The following is an 18,187-nucleotide window of genomic DNA, read 5'->3' as shown; positions in this document are numbered from 1 at the left end:
AGCATGCCCGAGCAATTTTCCTACGCTTTGACGGTAGTTCCAGAGTTGAAGTCGCTTTCGTTTGCGTAACACTGGCTGTTGTGTTATAATTACTCGGGCTAAAGCGTGCTCGAACGGTTCTGTACTGCTTGCAGTTTATTTATTAAACCAACCTGGTATGGCTCCCACACTGATGATTCTTATTCTAGTTGGGAAGGAACGTAAGTATTGACAAGCTGTAGTTTTAGCTCAGAAGTCGTAACAGCAAAATTTCGTCGGAGGTATCCTAAGGTGCTGTTTGCTTTGGTTGCTGTATTACTCGTTGTGTTGATTTCAAGAAAGATCATAAAGAAAGCAAGCAGTACATCTGTAGTGAGGCTAACTGTGCTTGTAGCACGTGTACAAAAGTCCAGTGAACTGCCTGAATCTGTTCGTAGCAGCTGCTTTCGAGAAAGCCACCTACGGGCGTCGCTCTAGACGCATTGCGAGTTGCGGTTTGCGGTACATTTAAGTACTGCTTCCCAGCGTCTGGATGCAAGTCCAGTGCGCGATTGGCAGGTTGCGATCCATGCGTCACTGGCGCATGCGCAGTGCTACGCCACTCACGTCGAAAGATCTACGTCACCCTAAGCTGTGTTAACACCCAGCGCCCCCTTGAGACTGCAGCGTGAACTCTACCTCCTAAAGAATCTATAGCCAGGACAGTAAAAACAAAATAAAACATCAAAACAGTTAATTATACGTCGTGTATTTAATATTTAAAGATTCGTGCAATGATAACGCGATTGGTGGCTAATCACTAGTACAAAAAAGAAGTGCGAGAGATGTGCGCGTATTCGTATGAACTGACTTCAGTAAAAGCTGGGAGGTTTCAAGTCTGGATTAGGAATAAGCCAGTAGAAACCAGTAGGCAGAAGGCAGTTTTCGTAGTCCAGGCAATTCTCTAGAACTCCTTCGATTCCTGGTTACTTCGGATTCTCGTTACACTAAATTTATGGTTCCCGAGGAAAGAAAGAATTAAGCACACTCGAAAACTGAATGCAGATTGCTCGGCTCGCTTCGATAAAGCGTCATGGATTCCAGGCGTGGCTTGGAAACCCAAGCACCGAAGTAATCGGCAAAACAGCAAACGTATGCCTATTTGTTAACGTACTAGGGTGCACAACCACAAGAGAACATAAGAAAAGTGACAAGAGACGCCGGTACTACGCGACAGATGCAGGGAACATATGCAGGGAACATATACCAGCATATGCAGGCTGTTTCAGCGAACACTTTCAAAAATGTTTAAAGGTTGCCTGTGGCAGGTAGCACAATTCTAGTTCATGAACTGGTCTACTAGAAGATGCGGGCATTACTTGCACAAAAAATTGAAATGCATAATCTACTAATTCAGAAAAATCCACTAATTTAGTTTTCAACCAATTACCTTATGGCCCATATTGCAAATTACAAATTGTAGCCCTGTCTTTCCTCTCTTCTGTTTCTCTCTCTCTCTAACCGTGGAGTTCACAAGGTGATGGATCCACTTGGAACGAATTCTCAGGGTGGCACCAGTTTCGAGATATTAATCCCCGGACTTTGCGGAGAAATGCATTTGCGTTCCTTTTACTTTCTTAACAAAACGTCGTTTTATGCATTGAAGAATTTTTTTCTTTTTTTTTTCTTCTTCACATTTATATTTTACATTGTAAGAGGTGGCTTGTTGGCTTGTGAATAGGGACACTGGCGGTTCATGTGCTTGAATCCGCGTGTACGTTCATTTAGGCAGTATTCGAGTGAGTCACGGGCGAACTTCCAATCCATTTCAACGCTTTTAAAACGACACGTATGGTCGCCGCGGTTAAGCAATCGGCTTTGTTCACCCGCTTAAACCTGGCGGTTGGTTTAACCTTCTCCTATAGTGAAACTCGCGAACGCAGCTTATTTGTTTACGGTTTCTCGCAAGCGGAGAAGAAAGAGAAAAGGTTCTGCGTAAAAGACCGTTTTGGCTCTCCTGTATCCGCGGCGCGCCCGTTTTTTCCATACAGCTGCGTTAGGACCGCGAGGCAGTCAATCATCCGCGCTAAACAAGTGTCTCAGTCTGGCAAACCATTCGTTTTCTATAAATATTGCAGGCACGAAGCTAAGCTAAAGGGACGGGAGGGCGGAGCGGTCGCACGTTTTCGTAACCGTTCTTCCACGGCACGCTTACTCGCATCGTTGTCTGCGTACTCGGAACGTTAGTTTTTAACGATAATCTCTTCTTTTCCGGCATCTCTTTGTCGTTTGCGTTGTTACGAAAAAAAGAAAGGAATATTGACGATCCAGCTTTTAAGCGCCCTTGAAGAACAAAGAGTAGAATAAGAAAGAAAAACAGATTCTTGTTCACTTGCGGTGCGCAATTCCTGACGACACTGATGCAGCAGCAGTATGTTTTATTTTTTTGTGTGTGTGCTCGCTTTAAACTCGAAGTTCAAGTAGCCCTGAAAAGACGCAGACCTTTCTCCGCGAGCGCAGAAACAAAACTGCGCGTGCTTTGACATTTTTGTTAGGCCTAGCGTCTTTGTTGTTTCAGACGCTGGTGGAGTTGACGCGGAAGTTTTTTACGCCTTGATTTAAAACGTTAACAACGAACCCCCCCGCCATCCTCATTCTTGTTTTGCCCGCTTTCTTTCGAGAGCAACTTTCACACGTTTGCCAGTTGGCGTCGTGCCGTGACAAACTCAATGCGTTCTCTCAACGAACAGCCCGTCTCGTTCGCGCTGATCACGCGGTGCTGCTCTTAAGCCTTTCTTTCTTTCTTCTTTTGTTCATGCGTCGCCTCGCTCTCGGCGGGTGCTTTTACTACACGACCGCCCTGGCACGGTCGACATCATTCATACGGACTCAAGGCTAAACGCACGTGTCACCGCCTGTCGTCATGTCTTTTATTTTTTTTTAACCTTTTCTGCTTCGTTTCTTCAAACAAACCATCGCTTAAATAGGAAGCAGCTAAAAACGCAAACAAGAAGTGTGGGAATCTGTTGGCAGCCTATCGCAGGCGTAATTTACAGCCACTTCCAGTAGCTTATCTGTCGGTTCGCGTTCACGATGTATTGAGCCGTATAGATATGAGAAACAACGAATAAGATTGGAGAATATTTACTAGCATACGATCGACGTCACAATGAAACGCTTTCTCGGTTGTAAATATTCTCCCGTCCGCATGCATATGGACACTGCGCCTGCGATCGTATTAGTCATCTCGTCATTTCATTTCGTAGTTAGTTTCGTTTTCTGAGCGTCTTTTGTTTCAGGAGCAGCGGGCACTTTAGGCCTAACGCCACCCGTCGAAAGCTGTACTCACTCAAGGCGTTCGATGAAAAACAGCCGAGGAACGGGGGGGGGGGGGGGGGGGCACAATGAGCGAACGACGTTCCAGAAGCACAGGTGCCGAAAAGGCATTTATCGCCGCCCAGGCGTGTCGTAGCTATAGCAGTTCACGTGATCGTTTTCGCTGACAGGTCGTACTTCGTGGCCGACCGTTTTTGGTCTCAAGGCGTCGCGATGCATTTGATTAGTACACCGGCTAAAAGAAGCTTAACGTGTACCCCACGAACCTGGATATCTTACAGCAGCGAGTTTTAAAACGAAGTTAGGGGGCGTCACCGTTGTTTCACGCGTGCTTAGCAAAAGAAGTTGCTTCGACGAAGAACGAAACATGTATTTGGGCCGATGCGTTGTCCGCATCGCAATTCAAAGTTTTCTTATAGTTTCGTGCAGCGTGTAAAAACTTGTTTATTCGACACAATACGCCGGGTGTTTGGTACTTATTTCAACGCCTCATACATACAGATACATAATTAAATACATTAATACATGCTACTGTCGAGATCGGCGGTGACACGACACTACATACTGCCGATCTCTACAACATAAGCTTACACGCACAGCAGACTGCCTGGAGAAGAATAGTGTATGGGGGGGGGGGGGCAATGACTTAATTGGCGTCACGGATGCCATATTATACATATGTGGTCTCGGCGTCCAGTGCCATTGGAGATGAGTTGAAAGTAAGGGGGATGAGATAATATCTGCGTTGTGTGAAACTTCTCGCCGAGGGGCAAAAAGGGCACTAAACGAGCAACGCATCTATGGGTTAATTTATACTGTCGACAGTTTTACAGCAGTAGATACGCAGAATATGGTCGTCACACTCAGTTCTGTGCATTCCAGTTGAAACTGAGCGCTACAAGGTGGCGCCACCAGCTCTGTCGCTCGCGCCTGCCTCTCCGGTATTCCGCTACCGTTCCGGAAACGGCAGGGTGGTTACAAACAAAGGGAAACTCTATTGCAGTTTTGACCTTTCCTTATTTGTATTAGTGTACGAAATACTGGAACACACCCCATGAGGCACAGACTTGTGAAGCAGCGATGGTGGCTCCGTCTCGTGGCGCGGACGTCAACTAGAGCAAAAGTACTGTTAGACGCGTGTAAGAGCCGCAATTTTTTTTTTCTTAGGGATTTTGACGTGGTGCTGCCCTTACACGGAACCGGGTCTCAATTTTTCCGACTACGAGTATGAAATTCACCGTGATCGCCCTGTCTCGCTATCTATTAGCGGCGCGCGAAAATTCGTTGGTGCGCGCGCGCCGCATCAGCGCGCACCGAACGCGATTGCCTCTTGGTTGGAAAAGTATTTTTTTTTCCAAATTTTGGGCTGCCAAGCTGGGGGTGCGGCCTTTAGACAGGTATAACTTCAACGACCATGTTTTACCTACCTGCTGGCACAAAGCTGTTTAGCAGTAGCGATCATTAGCGTATAGTGGATTTGTTTTTCTTCTTCCTCTCACCGAGAACACTGACGCAACAAAAGGAAGCGTTTTTAACGCGCCCTGATTGAAGAAGACGTCACAGGATGGCACACTACTAGCTCTGGTGTCGACGTTTCCGGTACTCCGTAAACTGTAACATGTTTACGGACAGGCTTGAAAAAACCTCTCTATAGACTCGCGCGTCGATAATCGAAAGACTACCGATGCAGATTCTATATACAGCACCTTCGTGGCAAACATATCTGCGGGCAGATAACTGCTGCTCTTGGTTGAGGGAAAAAAAAACAACAAAAAATGCGTGCGTTGTGTCCCATGCTTCAGCACACGCTCAAGGATCCCTTGCGCAGGCCCTATCTTGCGCGCCGTCTTTTATTTCAAAGGTATCTTCGTCGCGCGCGCTCTGCGGCGGCGTTCTTTTTATTTTCTGTCTTGCGGTGTTTCAGGACACGGCGGCGAAGGAGAAAGCGCTTCAGTCTCTGACGTCGCTGTCTTCGGCGCAGATTGTGTCGGCCACGGCCATGCAGAACAAGGCCGGACTGGCCTCCCTAGTGCCGCCCGTCAGCTACACAGGGGCGCCGGTGAGTGCGCGTGTCTATCTGTTCGGGCTGAGACCCATTTGAGGCGAGCCCACTCGAGAATGTGTGCGCAACGTGGCTCACCAGGCATTTCGGAAAAGCCTAGGGGATGCTTTTAAGCATTTTGCACCTTTTGGCGTGTGGTCCGGCGCTGAAAGGTGTAAAATGTAATGCTTAGATGGGTGTATAGTTTGTTTTTTTCTCTGAGCACTGTGCAAGTAAGGCAGGTCCTCTTCTTTAGGTAGGTGGCTAAGGCCGAGTTGAGGAGAGTCGCTCGAGAGCGCGGACACGTGGCTCGCAGGGCATTTGGTAGTCTTGAGAACGAGCGATGTCCTACGACAGGTTATTTATACGATTAAGAGCTCTGCACCTTTTGGGGCATATTTTTGCACTAAAGGGTGTGAAATATAAACGAACGCCATGTAATCCTTAGATGGCCATATAGCTTTCCTGTCGAGACAGCACCGTGTTACTGAGGGCTTTCTGAGGTAGGTGGCTAATGGCAATTTCAGCAGAGTCATTCAAGAGCGTGCACTTGTGGCTTGTAGAACAATTGAAAGTATCAGACGACCAGCGCCGTCCTACGCGAGTTCCATGTACCTTTCTTTAACATCCCTGCACCTATTAGGGCGCCTATTATTGCACCAAGGAATGTGAAATATAAATGAACTCCATGAGATAAATGAACTCCATGGGAACTCCATGAACTCCATAGTTAAAGGTGCAAAGTTTAGAGCGCAGCTCTTAGGTGCCCGTTCCTACGCCGATTGTTGGCGCTGTCACTCGTAACCGAGCGAACGAGCACAGCGAAAGATGAGAACGAAGCGGCACGCAGCGGGGGATGAAAAAATAAAGCGCCGAAAGCGAAGGGACGCGAGGAGGAAAGTGGAGAGGAGGGTGCAGCGGAACCACGAGGCGGAAAGAGGAGGAGGGTATGGCGAAAGCGTGAGAAGAGTAATGCGGCGACGGATGGCTACGAGATGGCGCCGGAGTAGCGCGCGTCGTCGGGGAGGTCTGTGCCGCGAATCGCGCCCACGCGTCACCCGCGCGCTGGCTCTCGCGATCTTCAGATTAGCGAGACAGTCGCACCAGCTGAGATATTGCGAAATGAAAACGCGTATAGAGCTGCGCTCAAATTTCGCATTAGGGAGTATCGTAATCGTCACAGAATTTTTTTCACAGCGCAGCACCGTGCACTCATCAAGAAAATTGCCACAAGATAATATAGATTAGTTTAGCTTAGCTTTGTTCTGCACTGTATTGGGTATGATGATAATGATAATGATTTATATGAATAAAGAGTGCCAAAAACAAGGTAGAGTCGATGTTGTCATGGAATGCACAGAATATAATGCAATATGTCTGTAATGATGTACCAATGCCAGTGGCTTTGGGGGCGCCTAAAAGATATATGCATTAACAGATTTGGTGCTGAAGTGAGCTGCATTGGCTGCATGAAATCAAGCTATAAACTATAGTGAAACCTGTTTGTAGGCATTTTGCATTCTATAGCACGGCAGCCTCATCCTGCAGGAAAGCATTAAGCCCTTCGCTACTATTATGCACGTATAATATCTAGAGCCTCCACTGGGAGACTGTAAGCATATTCCTCAGGTGGACAACTTTCAATCTGCCTAGATATCAAATGTCATTACTCATGTACTCACAAGAATTGCCTCCAAATTGTTGTGCCAGGTGAAGGGGATTACACTGGCTGCATGGTCCTGTACAATTGACTGGCAAAAGTGCATTTAAAATAAGTAAAGCTGTTAGGAATATAGACAACATAAGTAATAGAGGTGGGGTCATGGTAATTCAGGTCACATGATTTTGCACAGGCATTGTGGGGAGAAAAAGTGCTGCTGCTGGGGAAAGCAAAACAAAAAACAATGAAGGCGAACGTAGACCTCTTAAAAACTCATAGTAATCATGCGTAAACCTGTAGTTGACACGTGATTACACTGCTTACAACTAAGCCACCTTAAACGATGAAGAAATGTTCAAGAATCAAAGGCCCGAAAAAGCCAACCATGTACACAACTCAAAACAGTTCAGCAGCAACTCATCCACAAGTAGTCAACAGTTTGCAAGCATTGTGCATTAGACAACAATAAAATTGCAAGAAGAATTAGTTATTTAACACGATAAAAACTACCATTGCCAATGAGGGCATGCATGTAACGCTGATAAACACACGCAAAAAATAAAATATTTCAATATACCTGTGCATCAAGTTATGGCTTGCACTTCATTGGGAAATCTATCTTGCATTTTTGTTTGATAGCTTTGCTACAAGGGAGCGTCATAGGGAGGTGCTTGTTTAATGCCAGAACCAAGACCACCTAGACTAGTATCCTGAATGAAAAGAACTATGGCAGTCGAATGGATACATTACTTGTATCGGCGCTGGCAGTAACTGTATGGCAGGCCTACTGCAGTGACTTTTTGCTAATGTTGCTGAATATGAGCTCAAAAGATTAAGTAAAAGATATCTACAGGGAAGTATCCTTATGAAATAAATATAAATGTATGCTTACTGAGCACTAACAACAGCCGTAGCTACTGTATGTGCACTGTTTTGTTTTCCTTTCGCTTATGGCTCTAACGTTGAGTGTACCTGTGGATAGAATGAGAACAAATCAATATTTTGGTAAGGCCTTTTTGCTGACCAGTTAGTAGCCATGGAAATATATGTACTTCATGTGAAATACACATGGTGCAAGGCATAAGTTTAGTAATTGTAGTGGTAGTGCAATTCTGCAATAAAATAGCCCACTCATTGTGGTTTATAGTGCTTCTTACCACTGTTGAAAGTTGCACAGGAGTCATCTGTAATTTGGGACACGCCCATGTGGTGTGGTAGAAACCTGCCTTTTCTCACTGTGCTTTGGTTGTTAATATATATGCTTATCCTTATGGTAACCGATCATTTTACTCGGTACTTAATTTCAGGCTGTACTTGGCATCAAAGATTCACTAGCGTTTCTGCAGTTCAGTGAAAACTATCAGTGAGGGAGCTATGTGCTCGGAACTCTCTTGAACGAATTGCCAACTGCTGTAGCGTGTAATTTGCATTTTTATTGCATTTGTTGGCTAAAAGGCCAAAATCTCATTTTAAAGAGCAAGTGGACGCCATTATGTGATGTATCAATTTGCTGTTAACAACTGCTTATTTTCTTTTCAGTTTTGGCAGCCACCAATCGGCCAGCCTGGAACCTCTGAAGAGTAAGAATTTTTATGTTATAATTTAAGATACAGAGAGAGGAGAGACAATGATGTTATTATAATACAAAATGACACCAAGAGTTCCTAGAATTTCATAGAAAACCCACCTGGTCAACCTCAACCTGGAAATTTTTTGAGAGCCTTAGACCTAGGGTTATCTCCACATAATCAAAGCTGCCACGTGCTTTCACAGGTCCTGTGACATTAAATGGGATACTATTCAAGTGGTTGTACTCGTACAGTTCAATGTCGACAACAATTCGGCATGTCTTACTGCCGTATTCAAGAACGCAACTTAAGCTGAAGCCCACACTTGACTTGATCTGAGTGACGCCTGGCGTGAACGTGCCCAGGACGCTCATTGCGCTTCCTCCGGCGCGCTCACTACAGGAGTCATTTAAATCAATTTAAGCATGGGCTTAACTTAAGTTGCGTTCTTGAATACGGGCCTTAGTTCTGTATTCGAGCACGGCTCACTTTCCCATGAAATAGCAGCGCTATGCCAGGATGACAGTATATTTCTTGCTCTCGTGCAACGGTGTGCCCCAAAACTATAGCCCCCCCCCCCCCCCAGAAAAGGCTATAGCTCCCATTTACCGAGTGCGTCTCACCTGAAATTGGTGGAGAGTAAATAAAGGACATCTCACTTTCCCTTTCTCTCTTCTCAATGTGACGCAGTAATACTTCTTGCTAATTGGCTAAAGACGACTTCTCTCTCTTTCGGTTTATCCCTGTCTGACGCATTGAGGCGATGCATCTTCCCAGTGCGTTGTAAGCAAGTTCACGTCAATGCAATGCTGTAATGGATTGAGTCATATGATGCGCTGCTGTCGCTCTGCCAAAGGATTATTTGTTTATTTTAAAAAATTCTTAATATAGTGGCCTGTGAAAGATAGCAGTGTTCTGCCTTTCAGCGGGACTTTCAGAAGGCTCAGAGATTATGTGCATGAGGAATAACATTGTCCACTTAGTCAAGAAAGATTCACCAATTGACTTTTTAATTAGATGTTTACGGATCAAGTTAAATTGCAAAAGTGGTGCTGACCAGTAGAGAACCCGTGTCTGCTTAGCACAAATCCTTAGTCTGGCGCCACATTTAAGATTTGAGTCTCCAAAATCTCGTGACGACTGCACTGGCAGTTGCAGTCAATATAATTTCGAATTGCTAGAGGGAGGCTTTTGAATGACAGCTAACTGACAGGTCATTGCATTTTGTTGCACGATTTTAAGGCTTATATCTCGAAAGTGGTGCTAGGCTTACGTTTATTCTAAGCAGATGACTGAAGTGCCGCTCGATTTTGATTTCACAATGTCGAGGCATGTACTGAAAATAATTTGAAAGCTCAAGAGTGAATATTCCTGCTTAGCTACCTGTACATCACGATTTGTCGTGCAATGTCTGCACCTCTTCAGGTGATCCAAGTGAACAAGCGAAATGCTCTATGCTTTAAGTGACATTTATTAATACGTTTGAGCTAAGAAATAAATAACAAAAGCGCACACCGAAATGAACATGGCGTGTGTTTACACTTGCGTCCTTAACGCGCACTCTCTCTGTCGTTGTCGCAGCGTCAAGCCGTTCGCGTCGCAGCCCTATGCTCTGCAGAGCCCCAAGGTTCCCCCCGTCAGCGCCGGCGCGGGTGTTGACCTGCTGCCTCCCCCGCACGGCGGAATGACGCCCTCATGGGAGGGCCGCTCCATCGCCACCCACAAGTTGCGCCTCGTCGAGTTCTCCGCCTTCATGGAGCTGCAGCAGGACACAGATACGGTAAGCACTGCGCCCTTTCCCTGCCCTTCTTTGCCCAACTGCAAAGAATACGCCGTTGCACAGTAAATCGCCCTTGTTCATCCCAGTGCAATGCGGCCAAGAGCTCTAATTGACAACACAGTAGATAAAAAAAGATGTGTTATGATTATAACGCGAACTAGCAGTGCTCAAAGGTCTCCTCAAAAGCGCTGTAGGAAATTTTGTTCATATCTACAATGTAGTAGATGTAAAGTGCCTGCCGGGGAGCGTTCTTCCGCAAGAATATTTGGAATGGTTTTGTAGTAGCTGAGACAGATGTTGTTGGATTGCAGTGCAAGGAGGTGACTTACCCTCTCCATAGCAGAGGCCCTCTTTCGGTGGCTTGACCAGTGCTCACAAACTGCATTTTCCAGCCTTTTCTTATATCGGAGTGGAGAGCCTATATGACGGTTATGTCACAACCTTCTGGCTCCATGTTTTTTTGTCTTCTTTGATGTCTGCGTGACACGTTTCCATCTGTAGCATCGCCCACTGCATTTAATGTGAATTTTGAAGCAGTTTTCCACTGCTGCATGCTGTCCTTACGCTGTAGACGCTACCTGCGTGGGATGCTCGCAGTTAAAAAAAACAAAAGAAAACACAGGCACCACAAAAATTGGCTGTTGGTTCCTTTAAGCCTTTTTTTTGTGATGCTTTGCCATTCTTTAACAATATACTATAAAGACACAATAACATCAGCTTGTGTTTTAATTCTACTGGAACGAAAAAAACTGTCAGCCTTTCCACTGGGGTGGAGATGGAAGACCAGCGAAGCTGCACTATGGTGGGAATTATGTATTTCCAATTATGACTATTAGATGTGATTGTGTAATTGGTTATTTGAACTATTAAAGAATGAGAAATATATATGATCTGGTGGTTTTCATTTATTCAGTGACCACAGGGACCATGGCCTTATGGTCGCTACGGTACACCACCATAGAAGTGTACGGCAAAGGTTGGCACGTTCTTAATCACGTCACCATCGCCGCGCGCGTTCATTGCGGACGCGGGCAAAATGCCGCTGTCGACAACAGTTCTACACGTTGCTGGTGCGGCTCCCCTCCCTCCCTCCCGTCCCCCCACGGCCTTTCGCACGACGGAAGAAGTCGCGTTTGCTCTCCGCCGTGCGTTCACTCCCCGTGAGAGCAGGCGTCCCTCGCATGCTTTCACACGCACATACAGCATTCGGCCAGTGAGAGTTTTTTTCTACATGCGGACACGACCATCGGAGACTAAGCCCTTAACAGCTTCTCTGTAAAAGGCACTTGAGTGCTTTCCTCTCATGAGTTCGCTATTAGCTAAAACTTTACAAAGCGCTGAAGTATTGGCTGAATTGCTTAGCTGTGCTGCAAAATAACACAGTAATTGTTTGTTTACAGTGGCAACCATTAGCGTTGGCCTTCACTGCAAATGCTGACACACTGACCAAAGATGCGCTTCAATGTGTGAGCATGATGAAACAGTTCTAATGAATGCTTCAGTGGTATCCATAACCTTGCCCTTTCAAAATGTATGAATATCACGGCTCATTATCTAGTAGAATAATAGCGGAACTAATTCAGAAAGGCGCTATTCATAAGCGCTGACTACGTCATAGTACATTTCAGCAGTACTTGCTCAGGGCTAGTTTATTTTTAACAATTATAAAATGATTATGCCACCTTTGAAGACAAGCAAACATTCAATGAGGCAAATTTGGAGAACTTCTTCATCTAAAAAAAAGGGCCAAAGACACAAAGACCGCAGAATTCATGACAGGGCCCCTTGTCATACTCGAGGATAGCTGGACAGGGGAGATAGCGATTCCAACGGAGTTAGCTGATACTCTGGGCGAGCATTTTAGAAATTTGAAAACTAAGTTCGAGTTAGCCGCAGACGCCGCAGAGCTGACAACGAATAAGTGACATCACAATGATGCCACTGGTGCTGGTATGCAAAATTTTAAAAAAAGAAACGAAAGCTCTACCTTAGTTTTCGACACTATTAATCAATAATCTTCAGTCGATTAAATGTGAACAGAGTTCTCAAAGAGTAAACTACCAATCTAATCTCATTTAGTGTTTCTGTTTACTGTCTCTTTAGTAGTATTTGGGGAAAATGTGTGCAGCTTCTGCTTTCACATTTGGGAGTTAATCATTCTTTCTTATTGCATGCAGTGCAACAAACATCTGTTCGTGCACATTGGTGGCCCACCTACCTACACAGATCCACTTCTGGAGGTAAGTCACTTAGTAGTCGTTTGCTAGAATATACAGTTGGGCAAGTTGGTTGTTCAGTGAGTGTAGAGCGTGTGAATTTTTCCCTCTAGAAAACATGGAAGTGTCCAGCTTTGCAGGAAATGACTTCTTGTTGTTGGCATTGCCACCTTTCTACACCTCTTCGCTGTGCATTATATATGTAGCTGGGGGCAGCCTGGTCCTAGGAGGCCGAAAATCATGAAAAAAAAGTGGATTTTAAAACTGACATTTTCGAAATGTATAACTCTTTTTTGAACTAATCTGTAAAGTATCTGGCTTCATGGATCAATATTTTGGTCAAGTAATAACAAAATTAACTCAATAAACCTGTCACTCTCCTATATTGAGTTGAGAAAATTGAGAAAATAAATTCCTTTTTTTTACTTTACAGTGAATAGACACTAAACTGATATACATATCACAACATTTAGCAATTTATTTTGTGCTCTGTCTTGTCCATTTGGTTGGTTCAATTGTAGCGGAGGAATTAGGAATGTTTGCCGGAAATTCTTGTGGAAAAATTCCCACTTTTATTCTTGCATCTTTAAACGTAGTTATGTTAGAGCAAATTTTAGTGGCAACTCGAAGCATTTCTGCTGCAGGAGTTTTTGTTATCGGAGCCACACTGTTGTAGTGACAAAACGAAAATGTGCTGGCTTCCTGCTTCAATGGCAGATCAAGAAGACCTGTCGTTCACTTCAGGGGGCAGCTGACTGCTCTTCTATAAACATTTATGTGGACGAACTCTAGGAGCACAGTAACACTGAAACTAGTTTAGCTCTCTTGCTTCCTTTGCTCAAGTGAGGCCTTATTTTACTATCTCTGATTTGGAGCAGTTTCTTATACACCAGGAATTAACGCACGCCTGCAGAGTTAATTGATTGCTCTGAATCTGCCAGTGTAATTTTACATTAATCTAGATGCGAGCGACAAACGTTCCACTCGCAGAGTTGTTCGAATCAATAACATTCACCCACCACAGGTTCAATACCTAGTCATGGAAGTGTGTATAACTATAACGAATACAGTAAAATTTCGTTGATGCAATCTTTACTGGAACCGGGAAATAAAGCGTATCATCCGAAAATCGTATTATCTAACGTATTATCTAATCAAATCGTATTATCGTGAAGAGAAAAAGAAACATTATCCCGAAAAACATATGATGCAGAATCGTATCAACATCCCAGGATTCCTCTGTATTTGATATAATGAAGGAATTTTTTGTGCCAGGCTAAAATACCTTCAATTGTCATAGTGAGCTTTGACTAAGTAGTATTAAAAGGTACAGGAGGAAGCCCTCTCCTAATGACATTAATCTTTTCGCCCCCCATTTGTCCTTTTTGTCTGTTAATGGTTACTCTTTCATTGTCTCCCAAAGGCGGTGGACATTCGGCAAATTTATGACAAGTTTCCTGAGAAGAAGGGGGGCCTTAAGGAACTGTATGACAAGGGTCCTCAGGATGCCTTCTTTTTGGTCAAGTTCTGGGCCGATCTCAACACAAGCATTCAGGACGAAGCTGGCGTCTTCTATGGCGTCACTAGTCAGTGAGTACCAGGTGTTTGCTTGGATTTACCAGGATTTACCGGGATTTGCTTAGAGGGAATCACTTAAAAGATGCAAGTGTAGCCCGGAATGCTGTTGTTTGCGTGCTGTATTTCTTATAATTGATTACACCGAAAGGGCACTGAAGCAAAGTATTAATCGTGTTAAATCACAGTACGTGCATGAAATAGCAAATCGCTCACTTTTGCGGTGATTGGAGGGGATTTTTATCAGTGTGTTGACTCACTGACACTTCAGTGCAAATATGTTGTATGTAATGTGTGGTCTTGCCTTTTGATGTAGCAATATTACTAATAAAATTTATTTAATTTCTTTCACAGATATGAAAGTAATGACAACATGACAATAACTTGCTCCACAAAGGTTTGCTCCTTTGGGAAGCAGGTTGTTGAGAAAGTTGAGGTACGTATACAACCAGTAAATTTTTATTAATGTCTTCAATGGGTCTGTGCATGTAAGTGTTTGCAGTGTGAATCTGGTCAGGTCTCTTGCACAACATGATCTACATATTAGCACCTTTTAATTACTTTTTACGTCCACGACTGTGAACTTGTGAATACCATAGTGAAACAGGTTTTTTGAACAGCATGACACAGGGGGAAGAAAAGAGGCACAAGACAGAGCACAGCCCTTTGCCTTCTTCATTCTGTGTTGCGCGGTTAAAAAAATCTGCTGTTTGACAAGATGTACATTTAACCACAAAATATTATGGGCCATGATATCTGAGAAAAAGCTGAACATCTTTGCAGCCTGGTATTTGCATTTCGGGGCTTGACTAGAATGTGCTAAGAGCATTGTCGTATTCAGTTTTACTGGCTACTACTACAGGCTGCTCGGGAATTGAGCGTTTTCTGAGATCCTGTGCTCCATAAGCTTTCGTGGTTGACTGTACCAACCAGCCCAAATGAATACATTGCTATCGTAAGTACACTTGAACCTCACTTTAACGAAACAGGATATCGTAAAATAATAGATATAATGAAGTATATGCAATTCCCCTTGAAATCCCCTTAGAAATCCATATATTCAGAACCTCGTTCTAACGAAACAAAATTGTTCTGCGAATGGATGTACAGTTGAACTCGGATATATTGAATCTGAAGGGGATCACAGTAAAGTTCGATATCATCATCGTCATCATCAGCCTATATTCATGTCCACTGCAGGACGAAGGACTCTCGCCGCGACCTCCAATTACCCCTGTCTTGCGCTAGCTGATTCCAACTTGCGGCTGCAAATTTCCTAACTTCATCACCCCACCTAGTTTTCTGCATCTTGACTGTGCTTCTCTTGGTATCCATTCTGTAACTCTAATGGTCTACCGGTTATCCATCCAACGCATTACATGGCCTGCCCAGCTCCATTGTTTCCTATTAATGTCAACTAGAATATCGGCTATCCCCGTTTGCTGTCTGATCCACACCACTCTTTTCCTGTCTCATAACGTTAGGCCTAACATTTTTCGTTCATCGCTCTTTGTGCGGTCCTTAACGTGTTCTCCAGCTTCTTTGTTAACCTCCAAGTTTCGGCCCCATATGTTAGAACCGGTAGAATGCAATGATTGTACACTTTTCTTTTCAACGACAGTGGTAAGCTCCCAGTCAGGATTTAGCAATGCCGGCTGTATGCACTCGAACCCAATTTTATTCTTCTCTAAATTTCTTACTCATGATCAGGGTCCCCTGTGAGTTACTGACCTAGATAAACGTACTCCTTTACGGACTCTAGAGGCTGACTGGCGATTATGAATTCTTGTTCCCATGCCAGAACTATTGAACATTATCTTTGTCTTCTGCATATCGATCTTCAACCCCACTCTTACACTTTCTCTGTTAATGCCCTCAATCATTTGTTTTAATTCATCCCCATTGTTGCTGAATAGGACAATGTCATCTGCAAACCGAACGTTGCTGAGATATTCGCCAATATATATATATATATATATATATATATATATATATATATTGTACCGGAGCACATCGGCACCAGCTCTGTGCCAGCCAGTGTGGAAGAAGACGTTGACAATCGTGTTGTTCGCGCTAGGTCAGTTTGTGAGCCAGCTTGTTTTAACCGTCAAGCTTCGTCAAGTCTACCTGCCGAATACTCTTGTCACATTTGGTGGAAGTGCGGGGTCGTCCCCTTCAGCGTCCTGGAACTTCGCAGCCGTACGCTACCATCTGCATTCGCTAAGACCGAGGACGCCGGCCCCTCACGAGCTGCCCCTGCTCCCACACCTGTCGTGTGCGCTGGGGTGCTTCGTCAGCGTAATCCTCCAGCCTTCAGTGGCACTGACGGTCACGACGTGGAAGACTGGCTGACCGAGTATGAACGTGTTAGCGCACACAACAAGTGGGATGACCGCGACAAGCTGACTTACGCCATCTTTTATCTTACCGGTGTGGCCAACCTGTGGTTCAAGAACCACGAAGCTGATTTTACAGCCTGGTCAGCACTCAAAGAGACCCTCGTTTCGTTTTTTGGGCGGCCAGCGGTGCGCAAGCTTCGCGCTGAACACAGCCTCCGTGGACGATCTCAACAAATTGGTGAGACGTTCACAAGCTACATTGAGGATATCATCGGCCTCTGTAGGCGGGTGAATGCGTCCATGTCAGAACCTGACAGAATTAAACACATAATGAAAGGCATAGACGATGACGCCTTTCATATGCTTGTGGCCAAAAACCCACAGAGCGTTACTCAGGTTATTGAACTTTGCCAAAGTTTTGACGAGCTGCGTAAACAGCGCATCACCTCACGTCGCCCTGGAATGCAATCGGCTGACCTCTCAGCTTTGGCTTCCAGCAGCGCTTGTATTGACTACACCTCCTTGCTGCCTCAAATTCAGCAATACGTACGCGAGCAAGTTGCACGTCAGCTCTCTCTTGTGGCATTGGTCACCGAGCCTCTCCCCACACTGGGCCAGTCGCTTCGTCGGGTTATCCAGACGCAAGTTGCTGAGGCCCTGCTGTCCCATGTTTCGCCGCCGCAAGTTACGGCACCGCTACAAGTTACGCCTCTGTCGCCGCTGTGGACTCTATTTTCGCGATGGCGCTCCCAACCTTGGCCATGTCCCTCAACAAGCTGCACACCGTCTTACATCTGACGCAATGGACTCCTATTCCCGTTGTCCCACCTTCAATTCACGCCGATCTCCTTCTCCCCGCCGCCGCTCCCTTTCCCCCATGATTCCCCGTTCCAACCATGCCCAGTAGGAAAACTAACAGCCGCAGTTCCTGAGGCAAGAACTGCGCCGTCGTCGAAATTTGCAAGGCCTCTTCTTTCGCCACCCAACGAGATTGTAGTGTTTCTAGACGGTGTCGCGACAAACGCTCTTGTTGACATGGGAGCAGCTGTTGGTGTGATTAGTGAGTTTCTATGCCGCAAACTGAACAAAGTGACGACTCCGCTCTTTGATATTTTGCTACGCACAGCGAGCTCGCAGCACGTCAAGCCTTCGGCCACCTGCACCGCTCGTGTTTTAATTCAAGATGCGCTCTACGTTGTCGAATTTGTCGTCCTTTCTCATGCGTTGCATGACGTTATCCTGGGCTGGGACTTCCTTTCCGCGCATCATGCAGTTGTTGACTGCGCTCGTGCACAACTCGCTTTGTCTCCCTTCTGTACCGCAACCGTCGATGACCCTCGCCCGTCTGCCAAAGTGGTTGTCGCTGCTGACGTTGTCATTCCTGCTTTCTCTGTCGCCTTAGTGTCCGTCACCTGTGACGCGGTCCCCAATTCCACTGCACTTTTTGCACTGTCTGAGTAATGTGCGCGTCGCCGGAACCTTGTCCTACCGTTTGCAGTCGTCGCACTTGATGATGATTCCGGTGCCATTTACGCGTGCAATCTGTTTCCCTGCCCTTCAACTCTATTACATGGTGAATCTGTTGGGCGTCTCGACACTTTTGATGCCATCTTTCCATTTGATGCGCCTTGCGATACGACCCCACTGCCTATCGATGCTGTCACTTCTGCCGCCGCTCCCGCCTCCCCAGCCTCGCCCGACCATGACGTCTTGT

At 45.3% G+C, this 18,187-nt stretch overlaps 1 protein-coding gene across 5 annotated transcripts in view; it reads left to right on the top strand.

The window, feature by feature from the left end:
* The window catches only part of LOC119463880 (transcriptional enhancer factor TEF-1), a 209,244-nt gene that overhangs the window by 178,181 nt on the left and 12,876 nt on the right, over positions 1 to 18,187 (top strand). For 3 of the 5 annotated variants that reach the window (XM_049656587.1, XM_049656586.1, XM_049656585.1), the window contains 6 exons: positions 5,219 to 5,353; positions 8,535 to 8,575; positions 10,145 to 10,343; positions 12,521 to 12,583; positions 13,983 to 14,149; positions 14,489 to 14,570. In XM_049656587.1, coding sequence (XP_049512544.1) covers positions 5,219 to 5,353; positions 8,535 to 8,575; positions 10,145 to 10,343; positions 12,521 to 12,583; positions 13,983 to 14,149; positions 14,489 to 14,570 — 687 coding nt within the window. The remainder of the gene's footprint in view (positions 1 to 5,218; positions 5,354 to 8,534; positions 8,576 to 10,144; positions 10,344 to 12,520; positions 12,584 to 13,982; positions 14,150 to 14,488; positions 14,571 to 18,187) is intronic. The other 2 variants (XM_049656588.1, XM_049656589.1) reach the window with 2 other exon arrangements.

This window comes from Dermacentor silvarum, chromosome 9 (genome assembly GCF_013339745.2).
Source record: "Dermacentor silvarum isolate Dsil-2018 chromosome 9, BIME_Dsil_1.4, whole genome shotgun sequence".
Classification (NCBI taxonomy): Eukaryota; Metazoa; Arthropoda; class Arachnida; order Ixodida; family Ixodidae; genus Dermacentor; species Dermacentor silvarum.
Note: the sequence above shows the minus strand (reverse complement) of the source record. Positions and strands in the feature narration are given on the sequence as shown.